Source organism: Tursiops truncatus, chromosome 2 (assembly GCF_011762595.2).
Source record: "Tursiops truncatus isolate mTurTru1 chromosome 2, mTurTru1.mat.Y, whole genome shotgun sequence".
NCBI classification, from domain to species: domain Eukaryota; kingdom Metazoa; phylum Chordata; class Mammalia; order Artiodactyla; family Delphinidae; genus Tursiops; species Tursiops truncatus.
In genome coordinates this window covers 47,707,850-47,732,030 of record NC_047035.1, presented here as the reverse complement: position 1 = coordinate 47,732,030, position 24,181 = coordinate 47,707,850, and the positions used below count along the sequence as shown (strand labels likewise).

The window sequence follows — 24,181 nt, the reverse complement described above, 5'->3', positions numbered from 1 at the left end:
TTCTTAGGAAAGTTTCTAATGAAGTAACTTCCTATTTCTATTTACATAATAAATCCTGAAATTGGTAGTCTGTAAGTCAGTACTATACAGTAAAGTTAATTCTTACTTGGAAAAATTGTTTCCCCCAGACATGGGATCAGGCTACTTAAATGGTTCCCTCCTCACAGTTATTTGGAGATTAGATATTTACCTAGTTATAGCTATGAAGTGGCAAAGGACTCAAGAGTGTATCACTTGAATACAGTCTGTAAGCGAGGTATTTAAAAACTGAGAATTTTATCATAATTCTGTATAAGAGTTTGACTAAAGTCTGAGAATCATTAATTCACTCATGACGCTTTACCTCTTGAAACATTACTTTTAAAAAAAGCTTTGTTGAGGTATAATTTACACACCAATATTTTATCAAATGTTTGTACTAGAATTCATAAAATATTTACTTTAAATGTTATAATTGGAGAGACGATGTTACATAATGGTTAGAAACATGAGTGCTAGAGCCAGAGCAACCTGGATTTGAATCCTAGCTATGTCCCTAATTAGCTTTGTGACCTTGGGCAAATTACTTAACCCTTGTAATGTTCTTTCCTTGTAAGTAAAATGGGGATAATGCCACCAGAATCATAGGTGTTCTGTGAGGATAAAATGAAAGATAATGTATGTAATAAATAATAGTCATCACTTATTGAATATATACACACATATATATAATTGTTAACCATGCTCACACTGAGATGGCTCACAATTCAAGAAGCACATGGGCACTAAGGGAAACTGAGCCTGTTTCCTCCTCAATAAAATGAAAATTACACCTACTCCTTACCACACCCTGCAGTACAGGAACATCTGTGAAGCACTGAGCACAGTATCTGACACCCCGAAGATATCATAAACTGAGACATATGGACCTGTTGCTAGTTATTATGGGCACAACATGCAAGTGATCATATTTCTCAGTATTTGCTCCAATACTTGACTAACATGACTGATAAATCATAAAGTCATGCAAACTAGATATTTAATATTTGTTTTAAAAATTAATCACATGTTGGGGCTTCCCTGGTGGCACAGTGGTTAAGAATCCACCTGCCAATGCAGGGGACATGGGTTCAAGCCCTGGTCCGGGAAGATCCCACATGTCGCAGAGCAACTAAGCCCGTGGGCCACAACTACTTAGCCTGTGCTCTAGAGCCCGAGAGCCACAACTACTGAGCCCGCGTGCCACAATTACTGAAGTCCGTGCGCCTAGAGCCCGTGCCCTGCAACAAGGGAAGCCACCGCAATGAGAAGCCTACGCACAGCAACGAAGAGTAGCCCGCACTTGCCACAACTAGAGAAAGCTCACACGCAGCAACAAAGACCCAACGCAGTCAAAAATAAAATAAAATAAATAAATAAATTTTAAAAAAAATTAATCACGTTACTTTTCATGTGTATATGGGACTTCTTCTCTACAGATAATCAGTCCTCTACATGTCACTATCTTTGTGTACTTTCTTAGGATTTCACATCAACTCAAATTTTTTTTTAATTTATTTAACTTTTTTTTTTTTTGGCTGCATTGGGTCTTCACTGCAGCACGCAGGCTTTCTCTAGTTGCAGCAAGTGGGGGCTACTCTTAGTTAACGTGCGCGGGCTTCTCATTGCAGTGGCTTCTCTTGTTGCGGAGCACGGGCTCTAGGCACGTGAGCTTCAGTAGTTGTGGCACACAGGCTCAGTAGTTGTGGCTTGCAGGCTCTAGAGCACAGGCTCAGTAGTTGTGGCGTACAAGCTTAGTTGCTCCGCGGCATGCGGGATCTTCCTGGACCAGGGCTTGAACCCGGGTCTCCTGCATTGGCAGGCGGATTCTTAACCACTGCGCTACCAGGGAAGCCCAAATGTTAATTAAACTGCTTGAGTGTAGAAATGTTTTTAATTAAACTGCTTGGGTGTAGACAAATAAAACCTATTTTTTTTTTTAATTCTTTCACTGAAAACACAGTCACTTCACAGACACAAGAGAGCACACATAGTGTATGATTCCATTCACATGAGGTTCAAGAACTGGTAACACTATTCTGTGATGAGAGAGGCAAACAGTGGCTATTTGGGAAAAGGCATGCGAGAGGCCTTTTGGGGTGTCGGTATCATGCTATACGCTACATCAAGTTCTGGGTGGTTACAAGGTATATACATCTTCAAATATTCATCTGTAATTTAAAATCTGTTCATTTTACTGTATGTAACACCTCAATTTAAAACAAGAAAGAAAAGAAACCCATAGTTACTTACTCTTAAAAGATTTGGAGCTTTCCCTTGTCTTAATTCATTATCTTTTGTCTTCAAATTGTACTTTCTTAAAGCACTATATAAAAGCTCTCACTTGCAATTCTAAGACCAATCCTGACTGATTTCAACCCCTCCAAAATCATCCCATAAATATACTTTTCTATGTAGTTCTTTGTTTTAAGAATTAAATGAGTTTCCATTTAAACTAAAAAATAACTTAAAGCAGGGATTGTGTCTACTGTCAGATACCTTCATCTATATAGTCAAGTCTAAATCAGATTTTTTACCTTATTCTAATGACAGACACATTCTCTTATTCTCTTTCACCTCCTAATCTGTAGGCTTCTACCAGTACTCTTTCCCCTCATTCCCTCCTCCACATTTTACTGGAATTAAATCTGATATTCTTTCTAAAATAACGATTTGTTCATTTTGTAACATATTCAGAAACCAATGACTCTACAATGCACTAGCCTATATACTCCTCAGCCTGACATTAAATACCGTCCAGTGTGATCCAGAAGTTCCTTGGAGGTCTCTCTCGCATGAATTGGCTCAAATGGTTTATTTACGCGTCTTGTACTTTTCTTTTGCCAGGATGTTCTTTGTTAATATCATTCTTTCTACCAGGATTGCCTTTTCTTCCCATCAAAATCCTAGCCACTGGAATCCTAGCTAATTCACAAACTTACCTCCCCAATCCCAAAACTGAATATACCCTATTTGGAATTGCTTTGTCTTCTGAATTCTTATAACATTATTTTCTGCAACACTCATTTAACATTGATGTATTACCTCCTTAAATACAGTACCTGTAATTGTGCTTTTCAACGAGCCTATAAACTACTTAAGAGTAAGAATTGTCTTATTTCTTGGTATCTCCCAAATGTAATCAGTACATGAGTAGTGACATAAAAGTTACAAGGTATGTAACCTTAGACATTCCTAAACTTACTGTGCCATAATATCTTCATCCTTATATTTGAGTAATAACATAATCCACCTCAATGGGTTGTAGTGAGAATTAAATGAGTTTCCACGAGTAAAGTGTATGAAATAGGTCTGGGCATACATAACCTCTATGTTCACTGTGTACTTTCATTACCATCATCATCACCCCAGAACTTAAAAAACCAGGAATGAACTGAATAGTAAAATTAGTTTACTTATTTGCTGCTGGGATCTATCCTAAGAAATGGATTTGTAAATGTGTGGCCAATGGAAACATGGGAAACTAATTTCCTGGGACTAAAGAACCATGTAATCTAATTAATTAGTCATCTAGCTTCTCAAAAGTCACTGCCTACGTTCCTATTGCGTGCCATATGCTGAGTTGGGTCCTGGTAACAAAAAGGTAAGAAACAGTCTCTTCATGCAGGGGCTCACGATTATTAGGGGAGAACATGTAGTATAATACCAAACACAGAAAAGTCTGGTGACTTATGACAGAAGGATAACCTAATTCAGGTCGGGGAGGTAATAGAAGGAAATCTGAGAAAGCTTCTTAAAGGAGCAACACCTTAAAGGGAAAAGAGAGGCACTAAGAGACCAGCATATGCAAAGCATAGAGACAGTTTTAAGTAACCTGATAAAAACAATAATGTCTTAACTAAATACTGGTGGTTTTCACAAAATACCCAAAAAATGGAACTAAATGCTAAAAAAAAAAAAACTGTCCAATTTCCACAAAGCAAAGAACTGAGGCCAGTTAAGGTACTGTCTCCTTTTGACTCTTCCTGAGCAGAGAACCAGCTTTTCTTTTTATTGACGCAACTGCTACCACCTGACATGACGATCTGCACATAACAGACTCTGGTGATGATTTCAATATCAAGGGAAAAGATGCTGAGGGAGAGTGTTCTTTAACTTGACCACTCTCCTGACCTACACAGTCCATTTATCCCGATATCAAAAACACAGAGGGAAACCTACTGTATAGCACAGTATATACTATACACAGTATATACTCAATATTTTTTAATAACCTATAAGGGAAAAGAATATGCATGTTGTTTTTCTGATTTACACAGACACACACGTGTATGTGCATATAAATGAATCACTGTGCTGTACACCTGAAACTAACACTATATTGTAAATCAACTATACTTCAATTAAACACATACACACACAGAGGCATACAGTCCATGGTTCTCACACTGAGCCCATGCTTAGTCAAAGCCTTACCAGATCCGGGAGTGATAAGAGGCCCCTCTAATTCAAGTGCCTCATCTTCAGACTGGTCATCTAGCTTTTTCTTTTTTTTCTTTGTTGGATCTCTGGGTTTTTTCAATAGAGAAAGCTCTTCAGGGTGTCTGATATCTGTTAAAATAAAAAAACATTATTTTACTAGCATAACAGAAAATTAAAACACATTACACTTCATAAATCTGTTAATCCATTCAAGAAAAGAATTTGTAATTTCCTTCTGTGTATGTGTGTGTTTGTGTTTTGCCAGATACTAATGCTATGCAAAAGATTGGAGTATGACACTTTTAAAGACAATATACCAAAGCACTCTTAATTCATAACTATCCAATAAATGTAGTTACCTCAAAGTGGAAAGATAATAATCTACTAGGGTACAGAAAGAAAATACTGGAACTCTTATTTACATATTTTTAAATACAAAACTGTAAGAAATTAAGGTTTATATTATATGGTAGCCCTCATTCATTCTGTATGCCATAAGTTAACACAAGATATGTGAAGTAAATGTAAAGAAAATATTTTCCCATCATTACCAAATCTCAAAATTTTAGTCGACTCAAACTTTTCTACCTTGATATCAAATGGCTACAAATTTTTGTGTTTATTCTATTCATTTTCATGTGAAGAACCTGATAAGAAGCAAAATGGTTACAGGAAAGTAATAAAAAGAATTAAAATGACCCAAATAAGTATAACCATCACATTACATATTATATATTATATACCATGTTCATAAATTGCAAGAATGGTTAAGAAGTCAGTTCCCCCAAAACTTAGCTAAAGATTCAATGGAATTCTAATCAAAATTCCAGCTTACTCTTTTGAACAAGTTGATTGTAGAATCGTTCTCATTTCCTTATAAATTTTATGAGTCAAAGCAATTTAAAATAAAGCTGGAAGACTTATACCACCTGATTTTAAGACATCATAAAACTACAGCAATTAAAACAGTGCAATTACTGGCTAAATGATAAGACGTATAAATGAACGGAATAGAAGAGAGGACCCAGAAACAAACCCAGATACAGGCGGTCAATTATTTTGGACAAAGGCGTCACAGCAATTCAAGGGAAAAGGGAAATCTCTTCAATAAACAGTGCTAAACAAGAGATTCATGTATTTTTCTAAAAGAACGTTAGCCCTCACCTAACACAATGTGCAAAAATTAATTCTAAATGTATCATAGACCTAAAAGAAAATTTAAGTAGACAAAGATTTCTTAGATAGGACACCCACACCCCCCCATAAAAAAACTGCCCTTTACTACAAGAAAACACCACCACCACCACCCCCCACCACCCTGCTCCTTGAAAGACTGTTAAGAAAACAAAAGGCTAGCTGTATATTGGGACAAAATATTCACAAAATATGCGTATCTGACAAAGGAGTTGTATCCAAAATACATAAAGAACCCATACAACTCAATAATAAGCAGACCAATGGGCTAAAGATTTGGACAAGCACTTCACCAAAGAATACATAAGAATAAACAAGAAGCATAGGCGAAGATGCTCAACATTACTGGTCAGGGAAGTGCAAATTCAAACCACAACACACATATACACCCATCAGAGTGGCCAACATTAATAAAACTGATAATACCCAGTGTTGGTGAGGATGTGGAAGAACTGGAACTCTCATAACCAGCTGTTGGGAATGTGAAATGAGAATTTTTGAAAACACTTAGGCAGTTCCTTAATAAAGTTAAACATATACAACTCAGACACTCCACTCCTAGTTGTTTACTTAAGACAATGAAAAGCATATTTGTAAGCTTTACTCACAAAAGCCAAAACTGGAAATAACCCAGCTGGATAAACAAAATGTAATCCTTTCATATCAGTGGAATACTACTCTTACAATGTAACACAACTCATCAGTAAAAAGAAACAAACTATTAATACATGCAATAACCTGAATGCATCTCAAAATCATTATCTAAGTGAAACCAGCCAATTAGAAAAGGGTATATACTGCATGATTCCATTCACAATATTCCAGAAAATGATAACAAATCTATAGTGACAGAGCAGAGCAATGACTGTTAGGCTAGAGTTTGAGAGCTAACGGAAATGTTCTATATCCTGATTGTGGTAGTTTCAGAGATGTAAGCATCTGTCAACTCATCCAACTGTACACTTTAAATGGGTGCAGTTTATCGTACATCAATTATACCAAAATAAAGTTAATTAAAAAATAAAGAGGGTAAGGAGAGGGAGAGCAAAGAAAAACAATAAAAGAAAAAAGCAGCAAAAAAAAGAAGCACTAGGTCGTATCTCACAGTGTTTGGTGGCACTACCCCATATGTCACAGACAACAAAATCCAAGTCGCTGCATAACTTGTAATGATGCAGACTGCTAAGTCACTGGATCAGAATTTGACAGGGGGTTAGCTTGTACCTTCAGGAACCCACACTACTCACTAGATTCAATCCAGCGTTACAAATTCAGGAAACTTTTTATCAGTAGGGGAACTCAAACTAGGGTGGACCACACCTGCTGCAGCGCTGATGAGGCACAATTTGAGGCAGAAGCACACGGCCAAACTACCTGGATCTCAGCTCCACTATTTATGAGCTGTATGACTTGGGCAAGCTACTTATTAGCCTGCCAGCATCCAAGTTTCCTCAGCTGTAAAATGAGACTAATACTACCGCAGGAGGTTTTTTGTGAAAATTCAATGATTAATGTGGGTAAAGTTTCTTGCACAGGGCCTGACAAGTACTTTGTAAGTATTAAGTATTAATGGTTTTTTCCTAATTTTAAAAAGTATACAATTATGGTATAAATTTGGAAATTATGAAAAAGTATAAGACATGTAAAATCTGTTCTTGAAAAATGGAATATGACTATGTGAATCAGTGATCATTTTAATAGATGTATAAAATTGTATTAATATAACATAATTTAACCATTCTTCTAATACTGTGCCCATTATAAATAATGGTTCTACAAACATCTATCTATATACATATTTTTCCACATTTTATTTCTTTAGAAGTTCATTGGAATAGAATTACTGGATCAAAGGTTATAATAATTTTAAGGCAAAGATGGAGGAAGATGGGCACTTGTGTTATTTTTTAAAGCTTTATTTTTAAAACAGTATGTTTATCTCCTTGTTTTAATTTACATTTCTTTGATTAATACTGATGTTGTACACTTCCTCATGGGTTTTTAGCCATTTATATTATTTCCTTCCTTCACTCATTTTTCTATTAGATTTCTTCAAATCAAAGTTAAATTGCATATAAAGATTAACATGGTAGCAATCACTGCAAACCACACTGAACTTTCTTTTTAATTTTATTTTATATATATCTTGTACCATGTTTAAAAAAGAAATTCAAATAAGTCTTTTAATAACTATATGGATTTTTTGTTTCTCTGTTGGTTATTTGATTTTTACTATTAGGAACACTCTGGTACACATTAGGTTTTTGTTTTGTTCTCTATATTTTTTTTTTATAAGTTGAGTCTTATTTTTTTAATATTAATTTATTTATTTAGGCTGCACCGGGTCTTAGTTGTGGCACACGGGATCTTCGTTTCAGCATGAGGGATCTTTAGTTGCAGCATGCATGTGGGATCTAGTTCCCCGACCAGGGATCGAACCCGGGCCCCGTGCATTGGGACCACAGAGTCTTACTCACTGGACCACCAGGCAAGTCCCTTGTTCTGTATTTTACATGCAATTTTGGAGGGAATATTATTCTGAAACATGAAAATGGAATCAGCAGTAAAATTGTCCTCAACAAATACTTTAGCAGAGAATAGGTAAACGTAACTGCTCCTTGCTTATTAATAAATTAATAAATTTGGGCTAAGTACGTCTTAGGTACTAAACAGCAGAAATCACGATAAAAATTAATTCTTAAATTCTGTCACTTTCTTAAAAGCTTCCCTGGCATGTCTTTTCCAAGTTAAAAATAGGACAGCATATTCTTTAGCTAAAGTTACAAAATTATGGGACTTCCCTGGTGGTCCAGTGGCTAAGACTCCCCGCTCCCAATGCAGGGGGCCCAGGTTTGATCCCTGATCCGGGAACTAGATCCTGCATGCATGCCACAACTAAGAGTCCGCATGTCGCAACTAAAGATCCCTCATGCCGCAACTAAGACTAGCGCTGCATGCATGCCTGCATGAATAAATAAATAAATAAAGTTACAAAATTAAAAATCACAGATTTTCTTCAGTCTTGTAATATTCAAGTTGAGATAGGCTGGGACCTGGTACCCTTTACCAGAGTGCTTGCACCTGGACAAATGTCTGCTGAAGCAACAGAATACACAGAAACTATAAGGGACTAAAAATAGCTGCATGCATGTGCAGTTAGGGCAATTATGAACAATAAGATACAAAAAGGCCACAAACGAACTGCCATTCTGGAGGTGTTGGGAAGCAAAACTAGGGTACTGAGCATGATCCCTACACACAGCACCAAGGGGTGGGCAGACCATCTAAGCCACTGCTCCAGCACAGCCCACCAACCTGCCCCCACCCTCACCCCATTTAAGGGACCAGCCCGCCCTCCTCAGAGAGCCAGCAAGGGAAACTGTTGCTTGTTTCTGCTCTCTTGTGCTGCAGCACAAGTCCCAGTAAAGCCTTGCTGAATTCCTTGTCTGGCCTTTTATTGATTTCTATTGATTAAAGAGTCCGAGGGCACAAGTCGGTAACAAAGTTAACCCATTTACCCTCAAAAGTAACTTTTGGGGTTTGAATCAGTAGCGCTAATTTCTATCATTATGTAGATTCAGAAACTCAGAAGATATTTCAAGCATGTCTTTTGAGCCATATTTATCTAATTAGCAGAAGTGAATCATCATTTCCTAGACTACTTTTAAAAGAAACAAGATTTAACATGCTAAGAGACCTAATGATTTACGGGTTGTACTTTCAATTCTCAGTGTACCCTCAGCTCTGCTATCACTGCCATGTTGGGAGAAAATAAAGGCTTTAGAAAATTCCTAGCTTCTGAATAATCATTTGTCCCCTCTGCTTCGGTATTAAGTGTGGGCAGGGTGGTAATCTCTCTCTCCACCCATTCATTTCCCCAAAGTAAATCATAAACTGGTACAGGGTGAAAAATCTAAAAAGTATGTAGGGACATAAAACTAATCACGCCTGAGAGATACGACACGCTTCTATCACAATTTGCCATTAACAAGTTTAGCGGGCGAGGGGAAAGCAAGCATGTATAATTGGAAAAAGCCTCCTAAATGTTTCTGGTATGTCCTTTCTGCTTGAGAAACACTGCACTACATGATTCATCCTTTGAGATTTTTGTTCCTAGGTCATTTCCTGTCAGCTCACAAGCCAACTATTATTAGAAAAATCAGTATTGTTAACTAGCTTTTTGGTCAGTCATAGGCAGATGAAGCAGCTCCTAACTTGTATGTGCCCATGAGAATTGCCTGTGACGTAAAAATAATTATATTAAAAATATATGCTTATGCCACACCCCCAGATAATACTCTTAGTGACTCAGGGGTTCCAACAGCTTGTTTTATGAAAGTTCTAGTGATGGATGTTAACGAAACTTACTGTGGTGATCATGTCACAATATATACAAATACTGAATCATTATTTTGTACACCTGAAACTAATATAATGTTATATGTCAATTACATCTCTATTTTAAAGAAAGCGCTATCGGTAATTTTCATTCCAACTTTTCCTTGAGAACTAGTGGCTTAGGGAAAGGGGAGGAGGGAGAAGGACTACATCTTATTTCTCTAATTGAAGCAACGTAGCCATTGGCTACACACGAAGTCTGTGAATAAGTGGTTTTCACTTCATTACAACAATAACAGAAAAAGTGAAGTAAATCCATATAAAATACTATTTCATTGATACAGGAATTTAGGACTTATTATTTACTGTGTCTTATATCAAGGAGAAACTAAACTAGTGAATTTAGGAATCTGAATCACATGTGTAAGACTGGACTTGGGGAGGAGCATAAGTAATTAAACAAGGTTTATACTAAAATAAAACACACCTAGAGGACTATGAGTTATAAAAACTTTAAAATAGGCACACCAAAATACAGTGCTATCTTTCCTTTGTGCTAAATTATAGTTCAATAATAAAGATATACTAGCATTATGAGTCACTACACAAAGCAATGATCCAGGATCTATTTATAACAAAAGGATAAACTACATAACAATAAAATTTAACGTTCAAAATCAACATAATGTTATCAAGTAGAATACAAATCTAGTGGAAGACAGACTAAATAAATTATATAATTATGTAATTATATATAGTACATATATATATCTCCAAAACTATGGGGCTGAGGAAGTGGGAAACTAAGGAGCAGAGAAGTGTTCTCAGGTAAAATAATAATCATTTTAGTTTAAAAATAAAATTTTCTGGAGCGTTTCCAGTTAAACACGTATGTTGAGTTTGTGCATTTACTTTCACTCCTTTCCAAAAATCATACCAAAATGTAAAGAAATAAAACATGAACCTACAAGGACAAAAATAATAGGAGAAAAACATCAGATAAGCAACATCAGAAGAATGCTGAGACAAAAGCCAGATGGGAAAGAAGCAAATGACTTAGCAAAGTGCACAAATAGAAAATCAAGGTGTTTGCAGGAAGTGCCAATGGGAAACACACTGACTCACTTGTGCCAAACATCAAGCATGTTCATGTACTGAAAACAGAGAGACAAGAAAAATGAATCCTGCCCCACATCGGATTACACCTACCCCTTAGATACGCACCCTTTAGGATTCCTTACAGGAAAATCTGAAAAGCCCTAGGGAAGAGATCTTTTAGATACTGACATTTGAAAAAGTGTGCTCAATGTCTAAATACCACGCAAAAGGGTGACAAGCTAAACCCCGTTCAACTAGAGTTTCCTATTAGGTATATGTATGAATGGACAATTAGAATGGACAATCAATGACTGACAGACATTATAGAAAGGACTCTGTGGTAGGCAGAATTCTAGAGATATCTCCTTAAAATTCCTGTCCCTGGTTATACAATCATACGCTAATCTAGGGACTGCTGTGAAGAGACTTTGCAAATGGAATTTAGGTTACTGATCAACTGATTTTAGGGAGATTATCCTGAATTCTCTCAGTGGGTCCAGTGCAATCACAGGAAGCCTGCCTAACAGAAGAGAAAGGCGGAAGAGGGAAGCAGAGGAGAGGTCATATAGATTTGAGGAGTAAGAAGAGCTGGACTTGCTGCTGCTGGCTTTGACAAACGAAGAGACCACAAGTCAAAGAATTCAGAAGGCCTGTGGAAGCTAGCAGACAAGCCAACGGGAGCGTCAGTCCTAGAGCCACAGGGAACCCAATTCTACCATGCAGAATTCTTTCTCAGGGCCTTCAGGAAGGAACAGAACCCTGCTGACACCTTAATTTTGGCCTTATAAAATTCTAAGCAGAGGATCCAGCTGAGCCATGCTGTGCCCAGACTTTTCACACAGAAACTGTGAGATAATAAATGTGTGTTTTAGGCTGCTAAGTGTATGGCAGCAATGGAAAACTCACAGACCTTCCAATGTGAAAGAGAGCAAATGAAATGGAAAAGAACAACTTAGGGAAACAGAAATAATGCAAAGAACAGAATAGAATAAAACATAAACCTCCTAATTACAAATCTCAAAGATAAGACAATGGCATCCGTGAAAGATGGATAGGATGTTAAAAAATAACCAGAGGGACTTCCCTGGTGGTGCAGTGATTAAGAATCCACCTGCCAAATCAGGGGACACGGGTTCGAGCCCTGGTCTGGGAGGATTCCACATGCCGCGAAGCAACTAGCCTGTGCACCACAACTACTGAGCTTGCACCCTACAGCCCGTGCTCCGCAACGAGAGAAGCCACCACAGTGAGAAGCCCACGTACTGCAATGAAGAGTAGCCCCTGCTCGCCGCAACTAAAGCTCGCACACACAGCAACAAAGACCCAACGTGGCCAAAAATTAAAAAAAATTATTATTTTTAATTAAAAAAAAAAGAGATAAGAAGGGGCTCTTGGATATTAACAAGGGGGAGGAAGGGTCCTTTCCATTTTTAAAAAGTTTTGTTTTTTTTTTTGTTTTTTTTTTTTGTGGTATGCGGGCCTCTCACTGTTGTGGCCTCTCCCGTTGCAGAGCACAGGCTCCGGACGCACAGGCTCAGCAGCCATGGCTCACAGGCCCAGTCGCTCCGCGGCATGTGGGATCTTCCCGGACCGGGGCACGAACCCGTGTCCCCTGCATCGGCAGGCGGACTCTCAACCACTGCGCCACCACTTAACTATTTTGTTAAGGTTTAACTTATATAAAGTCTACAACTCTTAAATGTATTCATGAATATCTGGGTAATAAAGATCCAGATAGAAATATAAAACACTGAAAAATAAAATTTGAGAGCCACAATAAAAAAGCAACAGACAAAATATAAAGTCAGGTAAGAGGATCAATCCAAGAACTAATATCAGACTAATTACTAGCAACAAAAAGAAGAAAAAAAACACAGGGGAGGAATTAGGGCACATTACTATGAAATTTCAAAATGGCAGGGAAAAAATCCTAAAACATGCCAGAGAGAAAAAGCAGTCTACAAAGAAAGGATAAAAATTAAGAACACTATCAGGACTATAAATAGCAATACTGGAAGCTAAAACAACTGAACAATGAATTCCCAATTCTGAGGGAAATTAATTTTCAACCCAACAATTCCTATCAAAGGACAAAATAAAGACATTTCAAATATGACATCTCAAAAATTTACATCCCATCTACCTTTGATGATGGAGGATATAGTCCATCAAAATAAAAGAGCAAATCAACACTGAGGAAAATGCAAGGATCAAGTATGAGAGAGAAGACACTTTCCCTGGACAATGGTGGAGGGAAGTTCTGGGGCTGTAACTGTACAACTTGACCTAGAAGTCACCTACTCCAGATTGGAGCAGGAGGATGGAGGGACTTCACAGTGTGTTTAGGAAGAAAAAAAAGGAGGGAGGGAGGAGATTATTATCAGATAATGTATTTGATCATGAAAATTATAGAGAATCTAGAATGTAGAAGAATCAACAACAGAGAAGTTTCAAAACTAAGTAAATGATAAACAAAAAGGCATATAAGATAGAAAAGGTGAAAGTATACACTTTGGTTCAGCAAGTAAAAATACTCACCTTGTTAAAATAATGCAAACAATGATACTGATTTAATAAAAAATTATAATAGTTATAATAAAGTGAGAAAGAAAAAGTTGAGAAAAAAGAAGTGAGCAGGTATCTAAAATGGATAAATCAAGAAATAACAGAGCTTCCCTGGGCACAGTGGTTGAGAGTCCGCCTGCTGATGCAGGGGACACAGGTTCGTGCCCTGGTCCGGGAAGATCCCACATGCCACGGAGCGGCTGGGCCCGTGAGCCATGGCCGCTGAGCCTGCGCGTCCGGAGCCTGTGCTCCGCAACGGGAGAGGCCACAACAGTGAGAGGCCCCCGTACCGCAAAAAAAAAAAAAAGAACAGCATAAGCACTTTATTTAAATTACGGAACTAAAAGAAACAGTAAAAAAGTAGCAAGTGGTAGGGAATGTGCTTGGGGTTGGGGAGAAATAGGACAGAAAAGTCATTTTATGTTATATGCTTTTTTAGCTTTAACTCTGTTATCTATGGCTTTGATTAAAAAAATAATTTCAAAATCTTTCTGCTTATTGTGTAAAGAATGAATTGGAAGGAACAAGGATGGATAAAGCAGACCACTTAGGAGACTGCTGGAACATTCCAGAAGAGAGATGGTGGTGGTGTGGCCTATGAGAGCAGTAAGGATGGTAGAGATGGAAAGATGTGGAAAGATTCAAGATATATCTTGGAGGCAAAATTAACACTTCTGGGTGATGGATGAAATGTGTATAAGGAAGAGAGTGGTGCTAAGGACCACTCCCCAGTTTCTGACATGTATCTGGGATGGTGCTTTTACTGCTATGGAGACTTCTGAGGGGCAGAGTGGGAAGGGCAGAACACAGAGATTTGGAAAGGAATACCATGAGCTCAGTTTTGAACATGTTCAATTTGAAATTTCTGTGAAAGAAATGGTTTTGTTATTATAAATAATGCTTCAATGAGCAAATGATGGCTTTCTAAAAAAGGTACATGGCTAGAAGAAAATCAAGGATGAGTTAAGAATGGTCTCAACTAAGACGGAGTAACAAGAATTTGATTTACCCTCCTGCTTTATTTAAACAATAAGAAAGGAAAAGAAACTTTTTCAGGTATTAGACAAGGAGCACAGGAGAGAAGAGAAAAAAACCAGAATGAGCTCTTTGACTGTACCAGCTTACTGCCTAGAAGTAGTTCGGGGTGGGGAGGGGACAAACAGAGTCAGGTCTCGCTGAGTTGAGAGATCTGAGGTGGAATCCAGGAAGGCCAAGATGGCTAAAATTTGTGGGTCAGAGTACCAGAGAGAAGAGAGCTCCACAGAGAGATCTGGAGATCTGTAGTTATCCACTGGGATCTGGGTGAATACTGATCTGTGCATCTGTGAGGGGAAAGTCTTCCTAATACACAGGATATTGAGAAGAATCCCCAGAAGGAAATTAGCCCTGGACTAATGGTGGCTCTGGACCTGCCGTAAGCAAGTGTCAAAAGGATCCAACTGATTCCAAGTAATATGACTGAAAAATTTGACAGAAAAAAAGCCAATGCTACTTTTTAAATTTATTTATTTATTTTTGGCTGTGTTGGGTCTTCGTTGCTGTGCACGGGCTTTCTCTATTTGTGGCGAGCGGGAGCTACTCTTCGCTGCGATGCGCGGGCTTCTCACTGTGGTGGCTTCTCTTGTTGTGAAGCACAGGCTCTAGGCATGCAGCCTTCAGTAGTTGTGACAAGTGGGCTCAGTAGTTGTGGCGCGCAGGCTCTAGAGCACAGGCTCAGTAGTTGTGGAGCACAGGCTTAGCTGCTCCGCAGCATGTGGGTCCTTCCCGGACCAGGGCTCAAACCCGTCTCCCCTGCACTGGCAGGTGGATTCTTAACCACTGTGCCACCAGGCAAGTCCCATCCAACGCTACTTTAAGGAATACAAAAAGAAATCCAGCCACCAACAATGAAAAATTAACAGACTCTAGCATTCAATCAGAAATTACCAGACATAAAAGAAGCAACCCATTACCAGGAGTAAAAGGGGGGGAAAAGTAGCAGAAGCAGAAATAACTACAATGATAGAATCAGTAATCAAAGATATTAAAATATCTATTATAAATACACTCCATATGTTTAAGAAAGGAGAGAAAAAGATAAAAATAAGGAAGAAAAAGTTGAAGATTTATGTATTTTTTAAAAGTCCAAAATCAAACTTCTAGTGATGAAAAATACATCTGAAATGAACATTGGATGGGATTAACAGCAGATCAGCAGAAGACCAATGAACTTCAAGACAACAATGGACACTATCCAAGATGAAACACAGAGAATAAAGACCGAAAAAAGGAAGAGAGCATCAGTGATCTATGGAAGAATAACTGTTGCTCTAACATATATGAAACAAGCCCAACAAAGGATAGCTGTGGGAAGGGACACCAAAAATTATTTGAAGAACTAGTGGTTGAAAATTACACAAATCTGACGAAAACCGTAAACCCACAAATCTAAGAAACACCATGACCCTAGAACAGAACAGACCTAAAGAAAACTATGCCAGGACACACCAGAATTAAATGCTGAAAACCAGGATAAAGATAAATTCTTAAAAGGTTAACAGAGAAAACATTCAGAGGGGAAAAAATAGAAGAGCCATAACGGACTTTTCTGAAATTATGCAAACCAGAAGACAAGAGAAAGACATCTGAAAATTACTGAAAAGAGAAAAAATCTAGAATTCTTCACATAGCTGCAATATCTTTCAAAAATGAAGGCAAGATTTTTGTAGACAAAAGGTAAAAAAAAAAAAAAAAAAAATTATCACTAGCAGACCTGCACTATAAAAAGGTCATATGAAGTTCCTCAGATAGAAGAAAAAGGGTATCACATGGAAAGTCTTCTTACAAATAGCAGTGAAAAATGATAAATGCGTGGGCAATTATAAAAGACCATTTTTCTTATTTTTTAATATTTAAAAAGACAATTATTGTTTTAGGGGAAAATAACGTTGAGTTTTAGCATATTTGAAAGTAACACATATGACAATAGCACAAAGAACAGGAAAGGGGAAATGGAACTATACTGTTTTAAGATTATTATACTATGTGTGAAATGGTATACTATTTGAACACAGAACGTGAATAAAGTTAACGTCATACACTGTAACCCCAGAACAACCACTAAAAAGACAAAAGTGGTAATAGCTAGTAAGTCACAGGTAACAATAAACGTAACTGTAACAAACAAACCCCCCTCAATTTAAAAGAAAAGAGGGGAAAGAAAAAAAACAGAGCACATAGAAACCTTAAAATAAATACCATATAAAAAGCAAATACCAAGGTGACAGATTTAAACTCAACGACACTGATAATCACATTAAAAGTAAATGGTCTGGGCTTCCCTGGTGGCGCAGTGGTTGAGAGTCCACCTGTCAACGCAGGGGACACGGGTTCGTGCCCCAGTCCGGGAAGATCCCACATGCCACGGAGCGGCTGGGCCCGTGAGCCATGGCCACTAAGCCTGCGCATCCGGAGCCTGTGCTCCGCAACGGGAGTGGCCACAACAGTGAGAGGCCCGAGTACCGCAAAAAAAAAAAAAAAAGTAAATGGTCTATCAACTGTGTTGCATGCCAATTTGATATTATCACTGTAAAGCAATATTACACTTAGAAACCTAATTGTTTTCCCATAATCACTGAATTCTCTGATATCTTTTTTCCAACTTCCTAGTATTTCCTCTCTGAAGTATCTAAATTAACTGTCCTGGATGAAGTTTCCTTTAAAAGGCAATGTCTATAAAGTCCTATGGCTTCAACATATTCAATTTTGTTTTGAAAGGTAATAAAAATAGTGAATTTCTATTCCTACATCTAAACCACTGGAAAAAAATAAAATAAATAATCTAATGGAAGCAACCTAAATGTCCATTGACAGATGAATGGATAAAGAAGATGTGGGGTGTGTGAGTGTACGTGTGTGTATGTAATGGAATATTACTCAGCCATAAAAAAAGAATGAAATAATGCCATTAGCAGTAACAGATGGACCTAGAGATTATCATAGGAAATGAAGTCAGACAGAGAAAGATAAATATCATATGATACCATTTATATGCAGAATCTAAAAAAATGATACAAATGAACTTTCCATTTACTCTTAAAAAGGCTCGTCATTTGTAAAGCCTGCATGTCAGAACCCACCTTACATAAAAGAACTTAGCATGCTTTGCCAGCAGTGTTTCTTTCAAAAAGGTAAGGAAAATGTAACTAAAAACCTCATTTAATCATTACACAGAAGCATCTTCTTAAGCGTTATGTTATTAAAAAAATCAAGATACTTTTTACCAAATAAAAAACTTAGCAGTCTGCCAAAACTCACACAAGAAATAGACAATCTGAATAAGTCTATACCTATTAAAGAAATTGAATCAATAACTAATAATCTTCCAAAACAGAAAGCACTAGGGCCAGACAGGTTCACTGGTGAATTCTACCAAACATTTTTTCTAGTTTTACTGAGGTATAACTGACATACAACACTGTGTAAGTTTAAGGTGCACAACATAATGACTTGACTTACATAATATTACCACAGTAAATTTAGTTAACATCCATTATCTCATACAGATACCCAAAAAAAATTTATTTTCCTTATGGTAAGAACTCTTATGATCTACTCTCTTAACAACTTCCAAATAAACCATACAGTAGTGTTAACTCCAGTCATCGTGCTATATACCACATCCCCAGTACTTACTTATCTTGTAACTGGAAGTTTGTACCTTTTGACTACCTTAATCCAATTCCTCCCCTTAGGCTGTTTCCATGTCTTGGCTATTATAAATAATGCTGCTATAAACATGGAGGTGCAGCTATCTCTCCGACACAGTGCTTTCATTTCCTTTGGATATATTCCCAGAAGTAGAACTGCTGGATCATATGGTAGTCCTACTTTTAGTTTTTTGAGGAACCTCCATATAGTTTTCCATAGTGGCTACATCAATTTACAATCCCACCAACAGTGCACAGGGGTTCCCTTTTCTCTACATCCTTGCCAGCATTTATCACTTGTCTTTTTGATAACCATTCTAACAAGTGTGAGATATATCTCATTGTGGTTTCAATTTGTATTTCCCTAATGATTAGTGATGCTAAGCACATTTCCATGTACCTTTTGAACATGTGTATAACTTGTTTGGAAGAATGTCCGTTCAGGTCCTTTGCCCATTTTTAAAAGTGGATTATTTGGGGATTTTTTGCTATTAAGCTATATGAGCTCTTTATATATTTTGGGTATTAACTCATCAGATATATGGATTGCAGATAATTTTTCCCATTCCACAGGTTGTTTTTCATTTTGTTGGTCATTTCTTTGGCCATGCAGAAAATTTTTTTGTTTGATGTAATTCTACTTGTTTATTTTTGCTTGTGCTTTAGGTGTTCTATCCAGAAAGACATTGCCAAAACCCATGTCAAGGAGCTTTTTTCTTGACATCTGAGGAAGAAATTATACTAATTCTCTATAATCTCTTTCAGAAGATAGAAGCAGAGGAAATATTTCCTAATTCATTCTATGAAGCCAGCATTACTCTAATACTAAAATCAAACAAAGCCATAGCAAGAAAAGAAAACTACAGACCAATATCTCTAATGAACATAAATGCAAAAATCTTTAATAAACTATTAGCAAATCGAATCCAACAATGTATAAATAGAATTATACACCATGACCAAGTGGGATTTATGTCAAGTATGCAAGGCTGGTTCAACATCCAAAAATCAATATAACCCATCACATCAAAAGGCTGAAGAGGAAAAATCACATGACCATATCAATAGGCGTTAAAAAAAAAAAAAAGCATGACAAAATCCAACACTTATTCATGATAAAACACAGTAAACTAAAATAGAGGGGAACACTTCCTCAACTTTTTTTTTTTTTGGCTGTGCTGTGTGGCTTGTTATGATCTCCCTGGTGGTCTAGTGGTTAGGATTCAGCGCTTTCACTGCTGCGGTCCAAGTTCAATCCGTGGCTGGGGAACACTTCCTCAACTTGATAAAGAGTATCTACAAAAAACCTTCAGCTAACAACATACGTAATGATGAGAAACTAGAAGCTTTCCCACTAAAACAGGAACAAGGCAAGGATGTCCTCTCATATCACTGCTTTTCAATATTGTACTGGAAGCCCTAGCTTATGCAATAAGACAAGAAAAGGAAATAAAAAGTGTACAGATTGGGAAGGAAGAAATCTGTCTTTGTTCACAGATAACATGATCATCTCTACAGAAAATCTAAAAGAAGTGACAAAAACTCCAGAAACAAATAAACAATTATAGCAAGGTAAAGGACACAAGGTTAATATACAAAAGTAAATTGCGGGCTTCCCTGGTGGCACAGTGGTTGAGAGTCCTCCTGTCAATGCAGGGGACACGGGTTCATGCCCCAGTCCGGGAAGATCCCACATGCCGCGGGGCGGCTGGGCCCGTGAGCCATGGCCGCTGAGCCTGCGCGTCCGGAGCCTGTGCTCCGCAATGGGAGAGGCCACAACAGTGAGAGGCCCGCGTACCGCAAAAAAAAAAAGTAAATTGCTTTCCAGCAGTGAGCATGTGGAATTTGAAATGTAAAACACAATACTGTTTACATTAGCACCAAAAAATAAAATACTTACATATAAATATGACAAAATATGCACAGGATCTATATAAGGAGAACTACAAAACTGTGATGGAAGAAATTAAAGAAAGAAATAAGGGGAGAGACATTCCATGTTCATGGTCAGGAAGACTTGATCTGTCAAGATGTCAGTTCTTCTCAGCTTGATCTATAGATTCAATGCAATCCCAAACAAAATCTCAGCAAGTTATTTTATGGATACTGACAAACTAATTCTAAAGTTTATATGGAAAGGCAAGAGACCCAGGATACCCAACACAATATTGAAGGAGAAGAGCAAATTTGGAGGACTGATGCTACCTGACTTCAATCCTTACTGTAAAAAGCTCCAGTAATCAAGACAAGGTGGTATTGGCAAAAGAACAGCAAACAGATCAATGGAAAAGAATATAGAGCCCAGCAAGTGACCTATATAAATATAGTCAACTGGTCTTTGACAAACCAGCAAAGGCAACACAACGGAGAAAAGATAACTTTTCAATAAACAGTGCTATAACAACTGGACATCCACATGCAAAAAAATGAATCTAGACCCAGACCACACCCTTCACAAAAATGAACTCAAAATGGATCACAGACCTAAATGTAAACTGTAAAAGCCTTAAAAGATAACATAGAAAAAACTCTAGATGACCTTGGGTTTGGTGATGACTTTTTAGATATGATAACAAAGGCATGATCCATGAAAGAAATAACTGATAAGCCAGACTTTATAAAAATTAAAAATTTCTGGGATTCCCTGGTGGCACAGTGGTTGAGAGTCCGCCTGCCGATGCAGGGGACACGGGTTCGTGCCCCGGTCCGGGAGGATCCCACATGCCGCGGAGCCGCTGGGCCCGTGAGCCATGGCCGCTGAGCCTGCGCGTCTGGAGCCTGTGCTCCGCAACGGGAGAGGCCACAACAGTGAGAGGCCCATGTACCGCAAAAAAAAAAAAAAAAAAATTAAAAATTTCTGCTCTGTGAAAGAAGCTGCCAAAGATAATGAAAAGATAAGCCACTGACTGGGATAAAATATTTGCAAGACATATCTGATAAAGGACTGTTACCCAAAATATACAAAGAACTATTAAAACTCAACAGTAAAAAAACAAAAACTTGACTGAAAAATAGGCCACAGACCTTAACAGATACCTCACCAAAGAAGATGTACAGATGGCAAATGAGCGTATGAAAAGATGTTCCACATCACGGAAATGCAAAATTAAAACAATGATATACCACTATACATCTATAAAAATGGCCACAATCCAGAACACTGACAACACCAAATGCTGGTGAGAATTCAAGAGCAACAGGAATTCTCATTCACTGCTGAATGTGAATGCAAAATGGTATAGCTACTTTGGAAGACAATTTAGCGGTTTCCTACAAAACTAAGCATATTCTTACCATATGATCCAACAATCATACTCCTTAGTATTTACCCAAAGGAGTAAAAAACACATGTTCACAAAAAAAAACCTGTAGGTGAATGTTTACAGCAGCTTTATTTATAATTGCAAAACTTGGAAATAACTAAGATATCTGTCATTAGGTGTGGAAAATAAACTGTGGCACATCCAGACAATGGGATATTATTCAGCGCTTAAAAAAATGAGTCACCAAGCTACGAAAAGACATGAAGGAAACTTAAATGTACATTACTAAGCAAAAGACACCAATCTGAAAAGCTACATATTGTATGATTCCAACTGTATGACATTCTGTAAAAGGCAAAACTATGGAGACAGTAAACAGACTAACAATTGCCAGGCGTTGGTAGGGGAGGGATGAAAAGGCAGAGTACAGATTTTCAGGGCAGTGAAACTATTCTGTATGATATTACAATGATGGATATGTCATTATACATTTGTCCAAAGCTGTAGACTGTACGACACCAAGAGTAAACGCTAATGTAAACCATGGAGTCTGGATGATAATGATGTATCAATGAAGGTTTATCATTACAACAAATGTCCCAGTCTGGTGTGGGTCTTGATAGTGGGGAGGTTGTATGTGTGGGAATGAGGGTAAATGGGAACACTCTGTACTTTCTGCTTAATTTTGCTGTGAACCTAAAACTGCTGTAAAAAAAAAGTTTATTAAAAAAACTGATAAATGATATAAACAGGCAATTCAAAAAAGAAACTGAAATGGCCAGTAAAGACATAAAAACATAGTTATCTTTATAAACTAAAATGAAATACTGTATTTTTTCACTAAGAGAAGCAAACACTAAAAACTGACAACGTTCAAGTGTTAGTGACAACTTGAGGCAATGGGTTTTCACACACTGACGGTTGGAATGTAAACTGGTATAACCACTTGGGAAAGCAATCTGACGGTACCTGAAATGAATTATGTGTACACTTAAAACACAGCAATTCTCTTTCTACTTCTACACAAACACAAAAGAGAAATTCCTCCACACTCGTGCAAAACGGCATTAAGAAGATACCTGCACAGCAACTGCAGGAACATTTTGTTTTGGGATATACACACTCACAGATGTGGATACATGTATGTATGTTTACATATTTTCAAAAGTACTGGAAAGATACATATTAACCTTATGCAGTAGTTGCTTTGTGAAGGGAGATTAGAGGAGAATATGAATCAAGAACTTTACCTATATTATTTTGACTTAAAAAATAGTTTAGCAAAATGATAAAATATCAGCTATTAATTCTAGATAATAGGATTTAGGTAAATGTTACATAATTCTTTATATTTTTCTGTATTTTAATTTTTGTCTTAGGAATTCCATTAAACATAAAAAAAAAAACCTTGTAATTTGAGTCATTAGAACAATACAGTAACGTCCTGTATCTCCCCCAAATCTATGGTACAATGGAGTTATGTACTAATGGTAATGACAATGGTTCACATTTTCTCTGATGGTTGAGTATTTCCTGTCATATGACAGAATTGGGTCAGCCAAAAGTAATCTACATCTCATTTCAGAAAACATAAACAGAACTGCTACAAGAGTTTTCAAATTGTAGACTGGTTAAGGACGACAACACTCATGGTCATTTCCTTAGGAGCTGTGTCAGGCCTTCAATGAAGGAACACAATCTGCCTGAATCACTAAAATTGAATATTGACTTACGTTGAAGGAAATACTACAAAAGCTACATCACTCTGCAAATAATTGCCTGTTCTCTTTTCCTTCCCATAAAAATAAAGTCATCAGAATGAGGTATTAAATAATAATATATATTTCTAATAAGGAAATACTAGACACCTCCTGTTCTACCTTAACTCAACATTTCTTTACCTTAAAGTAATATAAAAACTTTGAAGAATAAAGTAATATTTTCACAAACACAGATAGCTCACCCCAATCCCTACTCCTTGAGATAAACTCAATGTCAGTCATCAGTCATATACATATCATGCAACTCATAATTTCATGAATTTATCTGATACTTACTAAAAGTCTTACAGATGTCAGAAACAGCTTTGAAGACTCTGTCAGAGAAATTCACTTTCACCTTCACATACTTCATGTTGGGAAGTTGCAGGCGGAGCAGCTTGTGCTGGGGGGTGAACTGAAGCTTAGCATCTGCCTGAACGCCATACTTGTCCAAGGTCCAATGTGTCTTGAGGAGCCAAGTTCTCTTCTTTTCCCACCACAGAGCGTGGTCAGACCAATCTTTTTTTACATCTATTAAACAAACAAACAAAACACTTCTAAAAATCATCAAGATCACCTTGAGAGAAATCATAAGCAGAAAACTAAATAACTGGGTATTTAATATGATCAACTAATTAAATACTAAGTGACTGTTTTGTGATAGGTACAAAAGAAATACTAAATAGCTGAGAAAACATTCTGCCCTTGAAAACTAGTATAGAAGGGAGCTGAGGCAGAATACACAGGGTAACCTAGTAATGCTTAAGGGGGACACACAATGAGGAAGAGAGTAAGTACTCTCTGTAGGCATTCC

At 37.3% G+C, this 24,181-nt stretch overlaps 1 protein-coding gene across 2 annotated transcripts in view; it reads right to left on the bottom strand.

Annotated features, from left to right (window-relative positions):
• Positions 1-24,181, bottom strand: part of FERMT2 (FERM domain containing kindlin 2) — a 97,893-nt gene that overhangs the window by 25,996 nt on the left and 47,716 nt on the right. For both annotated transcript variants that reach the window (XM_019923859.3, XM_019923858.3), the window contains 2 exons: positions 23,665-23,898; positions 4,456-4,590 (listed from right to left, as the gene is read on the bottom strand). In XM_019923859.3, the coding sequence (XP_019779418.1) occupies positions 4,456-4,590; positions 23,665-23,898 (369 nt within the window). The remainder of the gene's footprint in view (positions 1-4,455; positions 4,591-23,664; positions 23,899-24,181) is intronic.